The sequence below is a fragment of the Megachile rotundata genome, chromosome 16, assembly GCF_050947335.1.
Source record: "Megachile rotundata isolate GNS110a chromosome 16, iyMegRotu1, whole genome shotgun sequence".
Taxonomy (NCBI): Eukaryota; Metazoa; Arthropoda; class Insecta; order Hymenoptera; family Megachilidae; genus Megachile; species Megachile rotundata.
Window position 1 is genome coordinate 6,076,163 of NC_134998.1, and position 21,331 is coordinate 6,097,493.

The 21,331-nt window shown below is 37.0% G+C and overlaps 4 protein-coding genes across 6 annotated transcripts; 2 read left to right on the plus strand and 2 right to left on the minus strand.

Annotated features, from left to right (window-relative positions):
* The first annotated feature begins 99 nt into the window (after positions 1 to 99).
* On the plus strand, positions 100 to 10,168 carry LOC105661971 (uncharacterized). The gene is made up of 3 exons (XM_076541059.1): positions 100 to 1,084; positions 1,162 to 1,302; positions 1,425 to 10,168. Exons 1-2 carry the CDS (start codon positions 418 to 420, stop codon positions 1,167 to 1,169), a joined length of 675 nt encoding a protein of 224 aa, XP_076397174.1. The 5' UTR covers positions 100 to 417; the 3' UTR covers positions 1,170 to 1,302; positions 1,425 to 10,168.
* LOC100876439 (uncharacterized) lies at positions 10,113 to 12,814 on the plus strand. 2 transcript variants are annotated; one of them, XM_003705504.3, is made up of 4 exons: positions 10,113 to 10,250; positions 10,628 to 10,759; positions 10,851 to 11,030; positions 11,107 to 12,814. In XM_003705504.3, exons 2-4 carry the CDS (start codon positions 10,661 to 10,663, stop codon positions 11,614 to 11,616), a joined length of 789 nt encoding a protein of 262 aa, XP_003705552.1. In that variant the 5' UTR covers positions 10,113 to 10,250; positions 10,628 to 10,660; the 3' UTR covers positions 11,617 to 12,814. The 2 variants fall into 2 exon arrangements, with proteins under 2 accessions (XP_003705552.1, XP_076397170.1); XM_076541055.1 differs by having other exon boundaries at positions 10,138 to 10,250; positions 10,655 to 10,759.
* On the minus strand, positions 11,743 to 16,202 carry LOC100876322 (HEAT repeat-containing protein 6). The gene is made up of 12 exons (XM_003705503.3): positions 15,866 to 16,202; positions 15,431 to 15,679; positions 15,105 to 15,338; positions 14,218 to 15,040; positions 13,866 to 14,152; positions 13,453 to 13,794; positions 13,121 to 13,368; positions 12,832 to 13,054; positions 12,607 to 12,684; positions 12,331 to 12,537; positions 12,146 to 12,262; positions 11,743 to 12,055 (listed from the first exon to the last, which is right to left on the minus strand). The coding sequence occupies exons 1-12, from the start codon at positions 16,034 to 16,036 to the stop codon at positions 11,891 to 11,893; spliced, it is 3,144 nt and encodes a 1,047-aa protein (XP_003705551.3). The 5' UTR covers positions 16,037 to 16,202; the 3' UTR covers positions 11,743 to 11,890.
* Positions 16,203 to 18,820: 2,618 nt separating this feature from the next.
* On the minus strand, positions 18,821 to 20,780 carry LOC100875197 (ankyrin repeat and MYND domain-containing protein 2). 2 transcript variants are annotated; one of them, XR_013040788.1, is made up of 4 exons: positions 20,520 to 20,779; positions 19,805 to 20,182; positions 19,046 to 19,745; positions 18,821 to 18,967 (listed from the first exon to the last, which is right to left on the minus strand). XR_013040788.1 is itself a non-coding variant. In XM_076540775.1 (3 exons), the coding sequence occupies exons 1-3, from the start codon at positions 20,718 to 20,720 to the stop codon at positions 19,101 to 19,103; spliced, it is 1,224 nt and encodes a 407-aa protein (XP_076396890.1). In that variant the 5' UTR covers positions 20,721 to 20,780; the 3' UTR covers positions 18,821 to 19,100. The 2 variants fall into 2 exon arrangements, 1 of the variants encoding a protein (XP_076396890.1); XM_076540775.1 differs by having other exon boundaries at positions 18,821 to 19,745; positions 20,520 to 20,780.
* Between the last annotated feature and the right edge of the window lie 551 nt (positions 20,781 to 21,331).

Consider the following 21,331-nt stretch of genomic DNA (forward strand, 5'->3'; position numbering starts at 1 on the left):
TTTCGTTTGTTACAGAGTTTTACGGTTATTACAGCTTTTTCCTGCCTAAATATGTAACTATATATTTTTAACATTATAAACGGAAAAAGAAAAGATGGCGTCGGTTAGGTAGGACGGGTTTTGCCGAGCGCTGATAATTTTAGAAGTTTTTTTTGGATTTAAAGTTTTCTTATTAGTTATATAAGTCACAGAGAAAGGAGTGGAGGAAGGGGTGAAGTTTTGTTTAATTAAGTTTGGAATAGGAAGTGGGGAGAGGAGAAATTTGGAGGTTTATCATCTCCCCCGTATACCCACGTGGTAGGCGGGGGATAAAGTTTTTTGTTGTGCGCGACTGGACGCTAAAAAATAAGTGTATAAGTGAGGAGGAAGTAAAGGTAATAATTTTTTGGTGGCCCTAGAGGCGCAGGAAATAGTACGATGGAAGAAATGAAAGTAGATAATATTGAAGATAAAATGGGGGAAAATGAAGGAAAAATGACAAAGGAGGTCTGTGATATAAAAGTTATATGTGAGAAAAATGAAAAAGTGTTGGTGGAAGATGTAGAAAAATTGGAGAACTGGGATATGGAATTCCTAAAAGAGGATGAAGAGGAGGTTTTAGCTACATTGGGGCTGTGCAATAAGAAAATTGAGGAAATGGACAGAGAGGAAGTAGAAGATTGTGTGAGTGAGAAAGATAGAGTCTTAGATGAGGAAAACAAGGAAAGAAAATTGACAAAGAGAAATATAGGAGAAAGAAAGAGGGTGAGAGATGTAAGCAGTGAAGAAGAAGAGTTGAGGAAAAAGGAGAAAAAGGAGTCGAAATCAGAGGATAGTGAAGAGGAAAGTGGAATTACAAAGGGGGGAGAAGAATGGCAAAGAGAAGAAAAGAAGGAAATAATGGAAATAGGGAACAGTGGTGAGGAACGGAAACAGTTGGTAAAACTGGAGACGGTGGCGCCGCTGGAAGAAGAGTGTGCGAAAATGGAAATACTGAAAAAGGACGCGGAAATCGTCCATTTTGACGGCGTGGGTGAGAGAAAGCGGACGGATTGCGATAAGTGTGAAGAAATCTTAGAAGAACAGCAGAGAAAAGCTGAAAAGGGTAAAGATATACAGGGAAACAAACCTAGTGTTATAGATTCGAGAATCCTTAATGATAATGAAAAATATAATTTACAGAAGTCTGAAGAAAGAATAGGTGTGAAGAGCACGTGGCGAAACACAGAGTTGAATAGGAAAGGGAACGGAAGTGTGGAGGAAAGAAGGACAGAGCGTGGTGGGATTAGATACGAGGAGGACTTTTGTGGAAAAGAATTTGTGGTAGGTCTTTTTTTAAAAAATAACAGTGTAAGAAAAAGTAAGAAATTGAACATGATGAAGATATATAGGTACGTGCAAGGCACAGGGGCAAAGGTGGAAGGCATTAAAATGATTGGTTTTAGTAGGGCAGAAGTAACCTTTAAGAGAAGAGAAGAAGCAAATAAGGTCATGGAAGAGGGGCAGAAGAGAGAGGGGTATGTGGGAGCTTTCATCCCGGAAAGGATGAGATTTAGAAAAGGTGTCATAAGAGAATGGCCAGGAACAATGGAGGAGTTGAAGAATGAAGCCATGCCGGGGCAGGGACATTTCGTGCTGGAGAAACTGAGAAGAGGTCCAGTGGTAGAGGGAAGAAGGGGAAGACGAGATGATGATGTTACGAGCCGGAGGGGTCACAGCCGCGTGGCTGGAGGCTGTATTTTGGTCAAGGTAGTGTTACTAGGCTAACTCAGGTTTGTTACTTAACCTGAGCGCCAAAGGAAAATAGACGCGGGGATGAGCCGACGTATGGCTAACGCCGGGTGCCCCAGGAGGTTGGTTATCGTGAACTAGCCGACGTATGGCTAACGCCGGGGGTCACAGGATTGGTCAAGACGCGGGGATGTACCGACGTATGGCTAACGCCGGGTGCCCCAGGAAAATGATATGTGAACTAGCCGACGTATGGCTAACGCCGGGTGTCACAGGAAATGTTAGTAGTGGTGCTCGTAACAAAGATATGCCAGTATACCTCGAGCGGCTAAGATATACCGACTGGTGGGTTTGTTAGGACTTTGGTTATAAATTGACAAAGGCAATAATTAAGTTTAAAAATAAAAGTTGAAAATATATTCTTTTCCCAAAACCGGAATTACAAATGGTTATGTGTATTTGTCGGTTAAGGTGATTTTTACAAGAAATGTTCTTGACTTGATTTTACTTGAGTTTAATATGTTTCGACTCCGACAAAGCGAGAATCTAATCCTGCCCAGTTTTAACGAAAAACAAGCGAAACGGGGACCCGAAAGTACTTTAGGAAAAAATGCCTAACAGTAAACTATACGTACTGTATGGTTATCAATGTTGCTCGAAGGGGACTCTAACCCGATCTTGCTCAAAAGTGACTTAGTTTTAATTCAACGTGAAAGACTCTAACTAAACTCTGACAAAGGTTCCTCGTTAGTCCACGTTCGAGAATTAACTGGGTCCACGGACAGAGGTTCCGTATTAGACGACGTTCACGAATTAAATGGGTCCAAAGCGTCTTCTCCACAACCCTTTTTATACTCAAAAATGGGTAGAAAACGAGTAGTGGTGGAGACGGTGGGAACGAATCAACGCGACGTTTTCGTCTAACGAATTTTCATCGCGTTGGTCCGAAGACGTTAGATGTTCTCGAGCGAAGCCTAATAAGGAAACCCTGGTAACTGGAAAACCTAGGCAAGACTAGACTCTCGCTTCGCGGTGGTCTTAGGCTATTCCTGAATATTCATCTTCGAGGAGTAAAAAATCATTGGCGTACGTAACATCTCCCCCCTTAGAGGAAACATCGCGGTAACCGATGCTTTCGACTCCCCGGAGGTGAATATTCAGACTAAGAAATGTTTTGTAAAAGGCAAAATTTAGGCAGAAATGAATGAAATTGAAACGCGCTGTAGTGTGCTGTTGGTTTAGTGTACGTGTGGGAACTTAACTTTAACTGGGGGGTCTTCCTGAGGTTGATCTTGTCTGGATAGTTGTAAGTGGATGGCCGGTGTCTGTCCGAAGGTGGCTGGAGGCTGACTGGTCACTGGTTTGGCAGCACCCTGGTCAGGTTGTTCGACCTGATTGCTTCTCAGGTACAAGTCCATAGTTTGTTTGAATATTGTAACCTCGTATGCGGCGTCTGCTCCCACTCCGGCCAAAATGTTGCGAGTAGCAATAGTATTGCAATTTTACCTGTGACTGTATAGACAGAAGCGGCGATTATTAAATATAGGCGATTTTCAATTTGTCCTGGTGCTTGTGAATTATTTTGTTATTATCTGTTCTTAGAGCAACGTTGTTCAAGTCTGTTACGTCTACTATTTCATACGGTCCGATGTAATGAGGGTCTAATTTATGCCTTGGTTCCTTGAGTACGTAAGCGTAATCTCCTATTTTGAATTTGAACGGTCTTGCGTGTCTGTCGTAATAGCGTTTGGAGCGTTCTTTTGCGTTGACGAGGTTGTCTGCTGCCAAATTGCGGATGTTGGTCATTGTTGTGATCAGGTTGGTGAGGTAAGCTCCATAAGTTTCCAAGGATGCTCCTTCCGGAAATGCGCTGGGTAGCCGTGCGGGTTTTCCAAAAATGAGTTCGTGTGGTGTGAAATTCGTTGCTTCGTGAACTGAGGTGTTGTACGATAAGGTTGCATATGGTATGTAGATGTCCCAATCTTCATATGATTCCATGTAATGCTTCAAGTATTCGATGAGTACGTGGTGACTCCTCTCCAGAGATCCATTGGATTGAGGTCTGTATCCTGATGTGGAGACTTGCTTGATCTTGAAAATTTCTGATAGATGCTTCATAACCTTTCCCATGAAGCTGGTTCCTCGGTCGGTTAGAATTACTCGGGGTGCTCCAAAAATAGAAATGAAATGTTTGGAGAAAGCGTCGGCTATGGTTGTAGCTCTGATGTCCGGTATTGGTATTGCTACGCAATATTTCGTCAAGTTATCCTGTATAGTTAAGATGTGGCGATTTCCGTTAGGCGTTGCTGGTAGAGGTCCAACTGTGTCCAGAGAAATTTTGTCAAAAGCGTCCAATGGTGTATCCGTGATGATCATTGGTTGTCGGGTCTTCGCTCTTACAAGCTTTTGTTCTTGACAGCTCTTGCATTTCCTGATGAATTCCTGGATGTCGTTTCGCATTCCTGGCCATGAATATCTTGCTCTTATACGTTTATAGGTTTTTGATACGCCTTTGTGTCCTCCTATCAGGCTGCTATGGGCTTCTTCAATGATTTGGGTGCGGTTGTCTTCAGGTGGTAATTTCGTTGTTCCCAGACAAAGTGTGATCTCGATGTTACTTCTTCCAAAAACACTTTTAATGAGAGTTTCGTATCGTTGAGTAGAGGGTTGGTCTTGTTTGTTGACTATTGTTAAACGGATGGCTGTAGTTCCAGTTTCTCTAAGTGCGGTCTTCAGATTGTGTAATGCTGTGATGATATCCTCTTCTTTTGGCTCCTCAAATGAATGTTGTGTCACGAAAGCAGTGAAGATTTTGAATTGATCCATGGTGGTAGTAACAATGTGTCCCTTCCTCGGATCCTCGCTCTTCAGGGCATCCCTATCCAGGTAACCAACATCGGCAAGAATTTTTCCTCCAGGATCGGTGAGTTGACAATCGGCTGATGTGAGGTGAGCGTAATTGCTTTTTAAGGCGATGATCGTGTCCTGCGATTTGATTAGCTTGAATCCCTGGTTGTGTTCCTCAACATCTTCGGCAGAAGATTCATCCGTTTGCGGTGATGATGTATTTATATCTGAATCGTCTTCAGGTAGTACGGTGGTGCTGAGTTGTCTTGGAGAATTTTCTTGTGGCTGTGTGATCAATGGAAATGGTAATCGTACAGGCAACAAAGGTGGCGGCAATCCCGGAACTGAAGGTTCTTCTATCTGGCTGCTCGTTGTTTCATGACTCTGCTGAATGTTAACAGGAGAATGTACTTCTTCTGCTGATATGATGACTGGTTGTCCAATTTCCTCTTCTTTAAAGGATATTAAGTCTTCGGCAGTTGCGGAAGTGTTGGGAATGCTCGGACTAGGTATTGCGTTATTGTAGGTTTGAGTGGAATGTGCAATTGGTGTAAAAGAGCTATTGGAATTAGGGTTACTTTCTAAGACTGGTTGAGGTAATGCAATTTCTGATGTAACAATAGTTGTGTCTGATTTTGAATCTGATTGGCTTCAGCGAATCCTTCCTCTTCTGATTGAAAGGTGATGTGGGGTATTAGGTGATTCGTCTGAGCTGCTGCTTGACTCAACGTATGTTGGCCTCCTTTCTCGATCCCTTCGCAATTCGCGAATACGATGACCGATGGTGTCCGCTGTAGGTTCTAGGGTTGGAATTGGCTTCTTGTATTCTTTATCTTCTCGAGGAATTAATGGAAGACAGATGGTTGTAGGATTCCTAGACAGTGCGTCGGCGTTCATGTTTATCTTCCCTGGCTTGTGTACAACTTCGTATTCGTATTCCAAGAGTTTCAATTTCCACTTTACCAAACGTGAAGTGGGGTCTTTCACTGAGTGCAACCATACTAAGGGTCGATGATCAGTGACAAGTGTAAACTTGCGTCCGTAAACATAAGGTCGGAAATATTGTGCGGCGTAAACCATGGCTAGACATTCCTTTTCTGTTGCTGAGTAATTTCTTTCAGCTGAGTTCAAGCTGCGAGATGCGTATGCGATTGGTAGGTCGCGTCCGATTTCTCCTTGGCTCAAAACTGCTCCAATTGCGTAATCAGATGCGTCCGTAGTGATGATGAAAGGTCGGTTGAAATCCGGATATTGTAAAATTGGTTGAGTGCAGAGTTCGTCTCGCAGGTTTTCAAAACTCTTCTGCTGTTCTTCGGTCCATTTGAAACGGATTCCTTTTCCCAAAAGTTGAGTTAGTGGTTTTGCCTTCAAAGAATAATCTTTGATGAAACGACGATAATAACCAGTTAATCCCAGAAATTGTTGAATATTTTTCTGTGTTTTTGGAATAGGAAAATTCTTTACAGCTTGCAGTTTTCGAGGATCAGGTTTAACACCGTCGGCAGAAAGTATGTGTCCTAAATAGACAACTTCCTTTCTCAGAAATTCGCACTTACTAGTTTGTAGAGTAAGTCCAAATTCTCTGAGGCGATTAAACAATTTTCTAATTTTAATTTCGTGTTCTCGTAACGATGAAGAGACGACAATCATGTCATCCAGGTATACGAGGACATCTGTTCCCTGCATGCCAGTTAGTACTTGATCCATAAGACGTTGAAAAGTTGGTGGTGCATTCTTCAGACCGAATGGCATCCGTACAAACTCGAAGTGTCCATGCGGTGTGGTGAAAGCAGTCTTCTGTCTATCCTTTGGATCCATCTCGATCTGGTGAAAACCATTCGCCAAATCGAATACAGAAAAATATTTGGCTCCTCCTAGTTTGTCCAAAAGTTCGATGATTTGTGGTAATGGGTATTTATCGCTCACTGTCTTTTCGTTCAGTGCACGAAAATCGATTACCATGCGCCAACGTTTATTACCTTCAGCGTCTGACTTCTTTGGAACAATCCATAAAGGAGAGTTGTATGGTGAGGTTGATGGTTGGATGATTCCCTGAGAGAGTAAAGCTTCTACCTGTCGCTGTATCTCCTCTTGATGTACAGGTGGATAACGATACTGTCGGGTGTTGATCGGTATTTCGTCTGTTACATGGATGGAATGATGGAAGTTAGGTACTTTGTTTAATTTATCTCCGGGCAGGTAAAATCTGTCCGAAAATTCCTCAACAATACGAAATACGTGTTGACGTTCTTCCGTATTGAGATGGTCGGTCCTCAAAGTCTTCTGAATTTGAGTTATTCGATCTTCGGGTGGTCCTCCAGTTAAATACGACGTAACTGGATCTTCATCCGATGATTCGAAGATTTCGTAAGGTTGGATGAATTGTGGCTCGATGTCCATTTCGATGTCTTCCTCTCCGGTGTTCGTGGCAAGTACATAACAATTTCCATCGCGGTTGCAGACTGCTGCCTCGCCGATGAAAACTCCTTTCGGTGTCTTCAACCGCGGCAGATATCCTTCCTCGATATCTGGGTTCGCGATCGGTATAGAGATTTGTTTTACCGTTCGACCTGGAAGACAGTACCTGATCGGTGATCGAGGACGTATCTCCATGTCTGCGATGTTACTGAAGAAAATCGGTTTAGTGGGACGGTTGCGTGTAACTAAGGTTTTATGATAGTATGAAATTTCGGCCTGTTCCTGAAGAAGATATGGGCTCCCTATAAGTCCATCCACAGGAATGGGTAGATCCTTGACCACGTAGAATTCTGTGCGTGATCCATGAATCTGCAAAGTGGTAGTACCTAAGGTTTGAATGGTACTTGATGCTAGTCCCGCTATGGTGATTTTCTCTCTTGAAGTAATAATTGCCCCTTCCCCTAGAGTATCCAGGACAATTACATTAACGGAAGCTCCTCCATCGATTAGGAATTCTCCTTCTCCTTTTTCCAGTTCTGGAACCTTGATCCTAATACGTGGTGTTGGTGCTTCCTTGACTCGGCGTTCCGTGTTTCCTCCGAGAAACGGACGGTCCTTCGGCGATTGTTGTCCTGACCGCTCATCGTATCGCCGGTTTGATGAGCGCGATGCGAGTTTAAAGGCTTCCTCATCGGTTTCGGTGATGAAGTCTTCCTCGCTGCCTCGGTGCGTCGACGTGGCTGGTAGTCTTCGCTGCGTCGTGGTTTGCTGCAATTATCGCTGTTGTGCCCGATCGTACTGCAGTTTCTACAATAGTATCGGTAGATGTCTATTTCTTCTTTTCGAGGGTCCTCCTCGAATTCTGACACTTCTGAAGAGTGTCCCGGAGAGCGTGAATGGCGTTGTTTACGCAAGGTCATTGCCGTTGCGCGCGTAGGGCTCTCCCCGTACTCCGACTCCGAACCAGATGTGTTCCTGTCCCGCGTGTAGATCCTACGATGAGGTGACGGTGAGCGAGGGTACACATCCCTGCGGTAAGAGTCTCTTGGTGATCTCCAGCTGTGAGAATCCTCTTTAAAACGTCGCGGTGATTCTGCTTCCCGAATTCGACGTCGATTCTTCAAGCGGCGTTCGATCTCCAACACGGCCTCGTAGGCTTCCTCCAAGGACTTCAACTTGCGGTCCAAGGTGGCAATCCTCCAAGCCACTCGTTCAGGCAATCCCTCAAGGAAATTTTCCAGAATGTCCTTCTCCATTTCCTTGATGATTTGCTCGGTGTTGCTGCTAAACCGCTCTGTGGAAGATGTGGGGAAGAAAAACATGGGGTGTGCGAAAAAACTGAGAAATGTGTGAATTGCAAGGGAAATCATGAGGCTTTTGCGAAAGGTTGCTGGGTATACCAGAAAGAATTTGCAATAAAGAAGGTAATGGCGTACAAAAACGTGGCTTTTGAAACTGCAAGGAGCATCAACTCCAGGCGCTGTTTCTCCAACGTTGGCCGGGAGGAGGTCGGCTGGCAGTTGCCAGTCACGAGCGACGTTCCTTCCGGTCGTGTACTCCAAATCTTTCATTATGGATAAGGACAGCACACGCGGGGATGGCATTGACGCATATTTCCAATGCGTGCTTGCATCTACGCGACCAAAGTCACCTTGGCCGTTTGGCCAAGTAAGATCGACAGTGACATGGTGGTGCTTTCCTGCCTCATCCCGAAAGTCTCCGATTGACCGCAGGTAAGAATCGATAGCCGGAGGCAAGGTGTAAGCCTTTCCGCTAAGGTAGTTGAGTAGATTTATCTCATCCAACTCAGCGAGGCCTCTTAAATCGCGTAATTTACTGTAACGCGCATACAGATGTATGCACATCACGTAGCGATATACGGACTTCGAAACTACGACCGAGAATCGCTTATCAACAGCAGCGCGAAGGTCATATTCACGATCCACAAGTGGTATGAATGACTCGTGTGTTATCGCAAACTGTCTCTGATTGCGGTACTCAGTCAAACCCGCAAAATCCTCAATGTCGAGTTCATCGTACATTGGATCATTACGGAGAGGAGTAGACGTTGTAGATAACCTTACATTATCTCTGGCGCTTTTCCCTCCCTCAGGAGGTGGTAACGGTGAAGCAACGGCTGGTTTAAGCCCAGTTTGTTTTGGCTTATGAGTTTTCTTTGTGAAACTCTTTTTAGGTTTTGCAACCTCAGTCGTCATTTCATTACCTTTAACGTCAGACATGTTTGGTTAGTAGGCTCCGCCTGAGATTCGACCAGCAAAGTAATACTTTTTTGGGCATAGGACACCGTGGTTTGTAAGTGTGGGTAATCTAGAGAGGAGGACGATATGTGCTTTGAGCAGGATGAAGGCCGACCATTATAATTTAGGATGGTCGCTGTTTAGGAAAAATTTAAAGGGATCACCTGCATGTGAATGTGGGGATCAGTGTGAGGATTTGGAACATGTGATGTGGGTATGCGAGAGATTTGAGAGAGAGAGAGTAGGTTTTAGGGATAGAATAATAAGGAATGGAGTGAGAATCGGAGCTGTGATGCACGAAACCAAAGAAATGGGGGAAGCAAAGGTCCTAAGATTAATAGGGGCCTTTATTAGAAAGTGCAAATTAGAAATGTAAGGGGTAGGTTTGGAGTTTGAGACTGATGTCCATAATAGGGCGATAAGTAATTCTCTATGGATAAGATATTACTGTTGTCGTGAATTTTTGAAAGTTTATATTTGATATTTTATATATATGATGTTTAAGCTCAGATACATGTTATATGTCCTTTTATATATATATTTTCGTAGATCGCTGTACTTATGTACTTATGTACTTATAGAGACTTTATATCTTGTATTTTGTATTCATGTTTTACTATTTTTACTATTTTATATATTATTATTCAGATATTCATAGCTAGATAAGTGACGCTGCACATGCGAGTGCATAGACTAATGGTTGGAAGAGTGAGGAGTGGGAATGTTTGAGAGCGGAGTGAGGTTGGAAGCATGAGAGGGTGGATGTTTGATGTGATATAGGCAGAGGGAGTGAGTAGTGTGAAGTAACGAAAGCGGATAGTTTAGGTTAAGTTTGAATATATGTAAGTTATATGTATGGGCCAATTGGGAGGAAACCTCCCAAGCGCCCTCTCGTAAGAGAAAATAAAGAACAGAACAGAACATTATAAACATAATATATTTGCATATCAAGAATTTAATTATAATTATGTTTAATAATTTCTTAAATTGATTTTTGATGCACATAAATATATACAGGTAAAGTAGTAACTAAATTGAAAATGAAGTGTAATTGAATTAATTTAAAATGTAAGAAAATTTAATGCACTACTCAATGTTAGGTAAATGGTAATAGTTCCCACATTTTAACACCAATACCTATATTATAAAACATTTTGAAGTACTTTTTACCGCTTTGTTTGAAAGGAATTAAATATTTATAATTTTGTAATTATACATTTTCAAATTCTATACATATGAAATCGATACAGTTGAATATATCGATTTTTGTATCGTATATATTTCACACAATCACGTAATCATAGATGGCTATGATTTCACATTTGTTATTGTGTACATAACCTCTCGTTTTTGTAATATAGAGAGAAACGTCTAAAATTGTTACTATTTTGCAGATATTAAAGTTATTCTTTGTGTAATAGTAAAATATGCCGAAGAGTAAAGAAAAGGAGGAAGAGAAACCTGTCGTTGCAAAAACAGCAGTTGACTTGCAACGATTGAAACTTCAAAAATTAATGAAAAATCCGGTATGTGTCACAAAATTTAATTATTACTATTAATTGTTTTTCTGCAGTATGATTTTACAAGTATTTTTATGATGTATTATTGTTCTAACAGGAAAAACCTGTTATAATACCAGAACGTCCTAAAATAAAAAGTACGCCAACTGTGCCAGAATTTGTTCGTAATGTAATGGGCAGTAGTGCAGGCGCAGGTAGCGGAGAATTCCATGTATACAGACATTTAAGACGTAAAGAATATGCACGACAGAAGTTTATTCAAGAAAAGGGACAGAAGGTAGTTTTAATCACTGCAATAGATTTGTCTATTTACTTTAAAACATGTAAATACATTTATAAAATATTTTTATTAGGAACTATTAGATGAGGAGTACCACAGGAAATTGGAAGAAAATAGAAGAATAGCTGAGGAAATAACAGCAAAAAAACGAGCAAAAAGATTAAAGAGGAGGCAAAGGGGAAAACAAAAGAAGCGAACAAAAGCTGAAAATGTAGAACAACATAATATAAATGAAAATAGTAGTTCAGAAGAAGAAAGTTCAGGTGAACAAGAAATAAATGATAAGAATGATAATACATGTGAACGTATATCTAATAATGAAACTAGTGATAAAGATAATAAACTTGAAGACGATGAAACTGTGAAGCCTATATTAACTGATTCAAAAGAAAATCAAAATGAGAATAGTAGGAGTGAAGATAAATTACATTTACAAAGTGATTGCAGTGAAGAAAATAACTCTGAAGTTGTTTGTGTTAATGAAACATCCAGTGAAACATTAGATACATCTGTAAATATACCTAAAAATGATAATAGCAATACAGAACAAACATGTACAGATTCAACTGATGCAGTTTCTTAATACTGATAAATAAACTTATTCAAATTTAAAATGGTAAAAAAAATAATTTTTATAAAAATGACCAAATGAAATATTTAAAGTTATATTTCTTTTATATGATTAAAAATATATAATTCAAAGGAGAAATAACAGTAAAATAAAAATATAATTTTATTTCAAACTTTGTACAACTCATATTGATTGTAACTGAATCTAAATAGGACCTGAGATATAAATTATAGGACATGATTAATATACAACTTGTTTTCCTCCAGCAGGTATTGCATTATTACTTTCAAATAGTAATATCCAAATTATCATAGCGTTTGGTTCTTTCAAAGATACTTGCTAATGTTTGGGCAATTTTTTGTTCCTCTGATGATGGAGCACTTTTTATATATTTCTCTAGTTGAGATTGTGCTTTTATTAAATCTCCCACTTTTTCAGGTACAATAGTTTCCTAAAATAAAAATGTACAGTATTTATGAACATTTTCCTTTTATCACACTTCCTAAATAGTGATAATAAAATATAAAACTAATCATTGTACCTGAAATTGTTTTATATAATTAGATATATCATGTACATATTCGCCTATCTCTGTCCAAAGATTTAATAAATCTGGCACTTCGGTACAAGCAGCTACGTGACTAAGCGTAAGGCACAGCTGAAAAATGTTAAGTAATAAATAATAAATAATTTATACAGAAACTATATAACGGTAATTTTAATTACTTGTTGAATCAGAGCGTCGCGATGGGGATACTCAATATAACTTGGTACATGTTGAGAATTTTCAAATGCTAAAGTAATACTTTTCCATAAAGTCACGGTATATTTACCGTAGGAATTACAAGAATATAGCGCCCACGCTGCGTTAGTTCGAACTTTAAAGTTCGGGCTATCACATATTAAGCTGCATAATGCAGGAAATACTTGGTCCTAAACAACAATATTGTATTAATTTCAGTAACAGAAGTGAATGAGATATTTATTGTATTAATTACATACCCGCCAAGAAGATGGCAATATATTATCTGGATTTTTGCTCAAGACCAGTCCTAAAGCTCGACAAGCATTCCACCGAACCTTTAATATTTGACGAGTGAAACATATTAAAAATTACGTTTAATAGAAGTGTAATAAAAGTTAAGCCAAATTGTGTAATGTAATATAGCGAATAATAAATATATAAGATAATTTAAATTGTTAATTAAAACGTGAAATGTTATTTACTTTCATATCATTTCCTAAGATAGCGCAGTTTATGAGAGCTTCTAATCCTGATGATGTATCATTTAATATATGTTTATCAGAACATAAGTACAGAATACTTCCAAGAGCTCGAACAGCATTACATTTTACTTTATCACTGTCTTTAGATGCTTTAATACTGACTTGATAAATTTTTGGTAATAAAATTTCCAAAGGAATATGTTCCACTAATTCTTCTTGATCTCTGAAAAAAGATTTTATATATATAAATTGAAGATTTGTTTGAATTTATGACATGCTTATAACTTACTTTTCTTCTGAAAGGCAATTGCACAAATTAGCTAATGCCCAAGCCCCTTTAATGCGAACACCAAGATTTTTATCGTCAGCGGTTAAACAAACTATATCAGCTAAATCCATTAAAAATCCAGTTTCCTCTTTCAATGCAGGTAAAGTAACCAACATACCTAATGCTCGTAATGCAGCAGCTCTTACAGCACTTTCTTTATCGTGCACTGCACCAAAAATTACTGTGATAATTAAAACTGCTTTTTGTCGCTACAAAGATATTAACCAAAGGATATAATAATAAGTTTATAATGAGTCTATCTATAAGTAAAGGAAATTATAGTACATACTCACAGGTAATTGAGTAAACACTGTAGAACTGATGCTACCTAAGCAATCACATGCAGCTTCTCTTATTATAGTTTCCTGATGTTGGAGAAGCAGTATCATAGGTTCAAATATAATATTCCAGAATACTGTAGCATTATTGTCTTCAAAGTCAGAATTAATAAGGCAGCCAGCCATTATTTCGAGTGCTCGACAAGTATGTAATATTACTTGTGTTTCAGAATCTTGTACAGCTGCTATTAAAGTTGTTGTAACTAATTCTATGTATGGAAATACGAGATTTCTCGTACTGAATACCATTCTTCCAATCAACTTTAAGGATTGAAGTCGAACAGGTGTACTCAATATCTACAATTAAATGAATCATTTTTCAATCTTATTTGTTTCATTTTTTAAATATAGTTTTACTTTTAATATACCTTATTCGATATATTTTCTAAACAAACGTGCACCAAAAAACATATATTTGTTTCTTCCAATAATTTATTGTTATAATTAACAACCATATTATTTTTTAAATCTTCAGCATCTATTTCTTCCTCTTGATCATCTGTGTTATCATTACTTGAAATGTTTAAATGCAATTGATCCAACTCTATATTCATAGTTGATTGTTTTCCAAGTATTTCAAATATTTCTGGTGTTATAGGATCACAAGAAGCAATAGCTTCAAAAGCAGACAATGCTGCAATACGGACTGTTGGATCTATATAAAATATAATGAATGTAGTATCTGGTTTTTGTACTAATATTTATTAATAATATAAATACCTTTATGAAATATACATGGTCTGCAATTTCTCATTAATTTTGTAGCAAGTCCAACTTTCAAACGCGCATAAGGTGTTCCTTGAATTAGGGCAGCAGCACATTTCAAAGTATGAGTTAAAACTGCTATATTCGATTCACTGCTTAAAATTAAGGATAATGTGAAATGCAACTCTTTGATCATTAGACACACTGTGCCAAAAAAGGTAATAAATGACTTATGTTGAACATCTTCTGCGTGCATTAAAAATGGTTTGGCATCAGTAAGCAATTCTGTTAATGTGCTTAACATGTGTTGCTTCACCTTTGATACAGATTCTTTTAAAATACATCTAGTCAATACCCTGGCATCACTACGTGAACCAGTGGCAACAATTTGTGGCCAAAATCCGAACATCTCACGACTTTGTGAAGTTTCAATAAGAGCTTGTAATAAATATACAGTTTCCAGCCTTACTTTAGAATTCATAAGGACAGAATTATTACTTTCAGTATCTGAGGTATCTGAATCACTAGAATATATGCTGACTCCTTTGCATTCTGGCACAATACTATTCTTAATCTCTGTAGCTTTTTTGATAGGTTGTTTCTTTAACTTCGCTTTGTGATTTTTTAAGTTTTTACATTTAGGAATAATATGAATCCGTTCTGGAAGATTCATTACCGCTGGACGAAGAAATTCTGGTCTCATAGGAGGATAGTCTTTAATACCATAAAATAAAAATGCTTGTATCACTCCTAAAATTTCGCCCATAAAATCGGTGGAATGTGGTATTAATCTATTGATTGTTATAATATGTAAAATATGTAAGCACGAGCATAAAATCTAAAAATTTGATTTAATAAATGGTGGTTATTATAGATTGTTTTATACTAAATTTATTACTTACTTTTATATGAATAAGTTTATTATCATTTACACATAAAGAAGATGAAATGATATTTAGTATCACATCCTTGACGATATATACAAATTCTTTAGTTACAGAAGTACTATTGTTTATATTTACTAAAATTCCTTCTAAGCAACCAATTGCATTATAATGAATTTCAGTCCATTCTGTACTACATTGATTTAGATATTTGATCAGAAGTTGATTTTCTTCAAGTAATAATTGTAAGTCCTGCAAATATATATTATTTTAAATATTGTCTCTCTGTTATGTTCTAATAATTATTAGTATAATATAAAATATTATTTCAAATTAATATTTACTTGATTGATATCATTAAATTGATTATTTGCTAAAATACTCTTTAAAGCTAAAAAGATATTATTATGTGCAGCTGATGAAGCAAGTCTTATAGCTTCTAAAATCCACTTCTTGAAATGTACAAATGTTTCTTCTTGAACTTCAATATTATTTTGTATCAATGTAGTTAAAAATTTACAAAGATTCTGAACCAGAACTGTTTCTGTAGGTGTTGCAACAGCACATAGTTGCTTAATTAATAATTGCACTGCCTAAAACATAAAATAGTGATGTAGATAAACAGTTGAATGTTACTAAACAATATCTGATATCATTAAAAGACAGCTGTACGTTATAGAACTCTGTAGCAGACTTAGCATTTAAACATTCATAACAATTATCTTAATATGGTTTCAATTAAAAAATGGTATCAATAAAAATTGCTTTCAATTACTTACATTTTTATTTGAAATAGTAATGTATCTGTAATCAAGTTCATTGAGATTGCAAAGGTAATTGTTAATCAACTTTGTTTTATTGTCTTCTTTCTTAGTCAATGCAATTAATTTTTCTATTGCCAAATCAAATTTGGCTGCATTGTTCGGATAATCAGCTTGCGTTAAAGCCATTTTTTCACATTTATATATTTTCAAACATAATTACCAATCATTTTAATAAGAAACATTGTCCCACTACTTATGTATAAGATTTCTACTATGGTCGATTACCATTTTTAGCAATACATACTATCATCTCGTTCTCCTTTACTTACTTTGTAAGCCAAAAATTGAAGCAGTGCCATCTATTGGATAGTATTGTCGGCTTTTCCAGATATCAAACAGACAAAGATACCAAAAAGTAAGTACAACAAGGATAGGTATGAATCATACAATATTTACTAGGTCTGTTTGAATGAGGCGCTCCGCGCCTAACCTAACAATATTGAGCGAGCGAGTAAATTCACGCTAAAGCTAAAATGTCATCCGGTTGAATTGGTTGAGTGGTGCAAGAGAAAAATGTAGACAAAAAAGTTAAAAAGTCAAGTACATAAGCGCGAGCAAATTCAATTTTGCATTAAAGTCTACGGGGATATGGTTTTTCGGTGATTATTCCTCCGTGGCATGCGCGGGCGGCGCGCAGGAGGAATATACACGATAATGAGTATGCAAAATCGTTAATTATTCACTTTCTGAGCACAGTCTATGAACTCTTATGATTAAAGAATGTTCAGTGATTCCCTAGCTACTTTCTCATATCACATATGTTCACATTTTTATTGTAAATAATTAGTTATTAATTAATATCCAATACGAAGTCGGTGGAATACATCGTACGCATGAGCTAATTTGAAAGAATTAATAACACATTTATTATAAAAGAATGTTCAGTGATCCCACAGCTACTTTCTCGTACCATATTTGTTCAGATTTTTAATGAAATTAATTAGTTATTAACTAATAACCTAAGGCCAGCCACGGCAACAAGCGGTATACACGAGGTCATTTTGAATAATTAATTACACATTTTGTGGATATATTTTGTGCAGTTTTATGATTGGAGAATGGTCAGCAATGCATTATTTACATGGTTCGATTATAAAAGTTCATAAATAATGTTCGGGTAATGAGTAATTAATTATTATGTGTCAGCATTCCGATACGTACATGAGCCGCCTATGTCAATTTTACTGCGCATACAAAGTGCCATATTTCGGCACTTTGGCGACGTAGTATGGTTCTTGAGGCATTTAGAAACGAATTTCTATTAGGGTTTGATGCGTTTTGATGCCTAATAAAGCTAGAAAATCAATTTTTGTTGAATTCGGTCCAAAACGGTACATGTGGCGCCATCTAGCGGCGAGCGGCGGAACCACGAAAAACTAAAATTTCGATTTTCTCCGAAATTAGGCAATTTTACGTATTTCTGAGGGTCAGAAATTGTTCTGTGACCTCTCTAGAACCTATATAATGCCACAAGAACCTCCTCAGAGCGCTAGAAAAAAAAATAAAAAAATAGGTCAAAACATGGACTCATAAATTGGCGTCCATCTAGCGGTGAAAGTTGGAACTATGAAAAATAAAAATTTCGATTTTCTCGAAAATTAGCGAATTTTGAGTACTTCTGAGGCTCTGAAAGTGTCATATGATCACATTAGAAACAAAATAATGTAATAAAAGTTTCCTAAAGGCTTTAATAAAGAAAATAAATAAAATGTCATTTTATGGAGAAAATTTGTGGCGCTATCTAGCGGCGAAACTGCGAACTAAACAGAAAAAACGGATGCCCGTACGCAAGTTAAGGAAAAATATAAAAAATAATATTTCGCAACTTTGACGACCTAGTATGCTTCTTTAGACATTTTAAAGCAATTTTTGCCGTCTAAGTTATTCATTTGTTTGCCTATTAAGCCCACAAAATCAATTTTTATTTGACTCCTTTACTGCGTGTTCGGACATACATTTTTCAGTTTAGTTCGCAATTTCGCCGCTAGATGGCGCCACTAGTTTTGCCCATAAAATGACATTTCTTTATTTTCTTTATTAAAGCTTTTAGGAAACTTTTATTGCATTATTTTCCTTCTAATGCGATCACATGACACTTTCTGAGCCCCCAAAGTATTCAGAGTTCGCTAATTTTCGAGAAAAACGCATTTTTATAATTTTGTAGTTCCAACTTTCACCGCTAGGTGGACGCCAATTTTTTAGTCCATGTTTTGGACTATTTTTCTATTTTCTTTTCTAGCGCTTTTAGGAGGTTCTTGTGGCATCATATAGTTTCTAGAGAGGCCACAGATTTATTTCTGACCCTCAGAAGTACTTAGAATTCGCTAGTTTTCGAGAAAATCGAAATTTTTATTTTTCGTAGTTCCAACTTTCACCGCTAGATGGACGCCAATTTTTGAGTCCATGTTTTGACCTATTTTTTTATTTTCTTTTCTAGCGCTTTGAGGAGGTTCTTGTGGCATTATATAGGTTCTAGAGAGGTTACAGAACAATTTCTGACCCTCAGAAATACGTAAAATTGCCTAATTTCGGAGAAAATCGAAATTTTAGTTTTTTGTAGTTCCGCCGCTCGCCGCTAGATGGCGCCACCTGTACCGTTTTGGACCGAATTCTACAAAAATTGATTTTCTAGCTTTATTAGGCATCAAAACGCATCAAACCCTAATAGAAATTTGTTTCTAAATGCCTCCGGAACCATACTACGTCGCCAAAGTGCCGAAATAATCATTTTTTTATTTTTCTTATATGCGTGTTCGGACCCTCATTTTAGGTTTAGTTCACCCGTTTCGCTCGCTCAATAAAATTTACAAGAATAATTCATGTGTCGTAACAGTGGTAAAATGCATGATAATAAAACTATATTCATAAGGATATTTTATTTTTATGACGACGACAATCACAAGAATACAGTTCTGAGGAAATAACATTTTTAATAGAATATTTGGGTACAACGACATTATTTATAATACACGATGAGTCATTCGATGAAATTGTCAAACAAAAAAGTGATCGAAATATAAAATGTAATACATAAAAAGTCCGTTGCTCTCTGTAAACCTAAAAATAAAAGATTTGATAATGTTTTATACATAAACGTTTCTTTAAATAATTCACTTAAATTATATGTATACGTACAGCACATTAAAATTGATTGTTTCGAAATAAATTTGATATTTTCTGTTACTCTTAATTAATTAACATTTAGATTTTGTAACCTAGAGCTTACAGCATTACTTATTTGTTCTTTATCCACATCGCTTATTTCCGCGTTTGGCGTTATACTTTGACCTAATCGAGTACATGCCTTTTTATGCATAAACCAATGAAGTCTTTGACATTCCCTATCACAATATTGCACTATTTTACATTTACTGCATTTTTTATTAGCTTTATCCTCTCCACAGGTGATGCAGATTTGTGCATTATCCGAAAATGCTCTCTGACCATTAATTGCGGCTGATACTACTGACACCGCTGACGGTGGATCAGTAGCTGCAAGAGTTGCTACCATTTGACGAAAAATTGCGCTTTCCCTATATGGAAATTCTCTTACAGTTTCTCTAAGAAAAGCTTCTTGATATTCTGGCGTACCATCGTTTTTGCTACACTTTAAAAATCTTCTTATTAACCCTTCTATAGTATCTGATTTTCTTTCTTCTCCTTCTTCATTTGTTTTTTCGGTTTTCTCTGCCTTCATTGCTTCTTGCCTCTTTTGAAATTTAATTATTTCAGCTACAACACAACTGAGGTAGTGATACTTAAATGCCATCACTTCATTTGTTTCTGCACCTCTTGTCATTTCTTTGTGACGCATTGATTCTAGAACTTTTTGTACCTAAAAGTTAAGAAACATAAGCATGATTGTAAATTTTTATTATTTCATTTATATTTTACCTTAACAGCATTTTCCAAGAGACCAGGACATCTCTGTAAGTTCAACGCTACACGTACAGGATGTACATTGACTTGCATTATAAATTTATGGAAAGAATCCGCCAGATGTGGTGGAAGCATTGATTCAGTTTGTAGACCTTGTGGTTTCAAATAATAATCTATGTCAGCCTTTGGAATAAAATTGTTGATAGCTGCTACACAATTATGATTCCCAACAAAAGCAGCCATTTGTGCTGGAGTTCGTCCTACATTGTTTTTTGCAGTCAATCGAGCTCCATGTGACATTAAAAGATGGCATAGTTCTGCGTTTCCACTAAGAGCAGCCAAATGGAGAGCTGTATATGCATTTTCATGTTGACATGCATTTACATCAGCACCCTGTAGCAATAAATTTAAATTATTTATTCAAATAAAATAATGCATTAAATAATATCTTAAAAATGTAGTTCTTTCATTACAAAAACTTTCAAAAATATTTTTAAGTATAAACAGTTTAATCTATATTTCTAATTCATACACAATGTTTAATTACGTTTCAAAATAACTATACATATATGTTTATTTGTCGGCTTGTAAAATGCAGATTTGTAATTTGTTCAATTTATTAGGTACATAACAGACGACTACATTTGTAATGATTTAAATTACTTATATAGAAAACGAAGTGTTAATAAAAACACTTAATCCGGTTGTTAAATCACTAAAGTTAACCTACCTGATCGAGAAGCATCTGTACAATTTCTTTATTTCCTTTGTAACAGGCATGTTGAAGCGGACTCATACCATTTTCATCTACGAAATCCATTTTAATTTTATTTGCCGCCAATAATGTTTTAAGCTCTGCCACTTCATTGTTGCTAATTTTCGTAAAAATTTGCTTTTGTACATCAGTTAAACCTTCCATGGCAAGCGCCATTTTTCCTACTATCGATTAAAGGAACGAGAAGTCGAGTACCAGTGAAACCAGTGGCCAGTTTTTAGCGCATGTGCGAGAAATGCAGGAGCGCATCTATTTAGTGGTGTCACTAGATGGCTTAGTGAGAAAGCAGCGAAAAAGCAGTCTTTATAAAATGAGACATCAGTGTAAAATACTGATAAGGTTTGAATTTTCCTTGTCCTAACAACAAATGTTATAGTTTTCTTAAAGTTAATACCCTTTTAGTGAATTATATAGTATATGTGTATAATCTAATCTTACCCAACCTATACATTCATATTTCACAACCAGATTATAAGAATTTTTTAAAAATAATGGAGGGTGATTAAGGTACTCCATTTTATCGAAACTTGTATTTTACTGAGACTAAAATTGCCGCGCATGCGCAAAAAGCCCGGCTAATGTCTCATCACTGTCGAGCACCATAGAACCCTCGAGAATTTTGAATAGAGAGCTTTTTTATCGACATGTGATTATTAAATTTTGTAACAATAAAACATTTTTATATATATTTGTGCACATAAGGAAAAATTCTTTTCTTTCTCGATAGATAATGAAAGTTCCGATATATTGGTAACATACTGTCAGTG

What these genes read in the sequence shown, in the direction of transcription:
- LOC100876439 (XM_003705504.3), top strand. Translation starts at nt 10,661, where the DNA reads ATGCCGAAGAGTAAAGAAAAGGAGGAAGAGAAACCTGTCGTTGCAAAA. An exon ending in AAAAATTAATGAAAAATCCG is followed by an intron (nt 10,760 to 10,850) that starts GTATGTGTCACA and finishes TTGTTCTAACAG; the next exon opens with GAAAAACCTGTTATAATACC. An exon ending in TTCAAGAAAAGGGACAGAAG is followed by an intron (nt 11,031 to 11,106) that starts GTAGTTTTAATC and finishes TATTTTTATTAG; the next exon opens with GAACTATTAGATGAGGAGTA.
- LOC105661971 (XM_076541059.1), top strand. Translation starts at nt 418, where the DNA reads ATGGAAGAAATGAAAGTAGATAATATTGAAGATAAAATGGGGGAAAAT.
- LOC100875197 (XM_076540775.1), bottom strand. Translation starts at nt 20,720, where the DNA reads ATGGCGCTTGCCATGGAAGGTTTAACTGATGTACAAAAGCAAATTTTT. An exon ending in TACAGATGCTTCTCGATCAG is followed by an intron (nt 20,183 to 20,519) that starts GTAGGTTAACTT and finishes TTATTGCTACAG; the next exon opens with GGTGCTGATGTAAATGCATG. An exon ending in TCTTGGAAAATGCTGTTAAG is followed by an intron (nt 19,746 to 19,804) that starts GTAAAATATAAA and finishes CTTAACTTTTAG; the next exon opens with GTACAAAAAGTTCTAGAATC.
- LOC100876322 (XM_003705503.3), bottom strand. Translation starts at nt 16,036, where the DNA reads ATGGCTTTAACGCAAGCTGATTATCCGAACAATGCAGCCAAATTTGAT. An exon ending in TCTTAGGAAATGATATGAAA is followed by an intron (nt 12,685 to 12,831) that starts GTAAATAACATT and finishes CAAATATTAAAG; the next exon opens with GTTCGGTGGAATGCTTGTCG. An exon ending in ATTATATAAAACAATTTCAG is followed by an intron (nt 12,056 to 12,145) that starts GTACAATGATTA and finishes TTTTTATTTTAG; the next exon opens with GAAACTATTGTACCTGAAAA.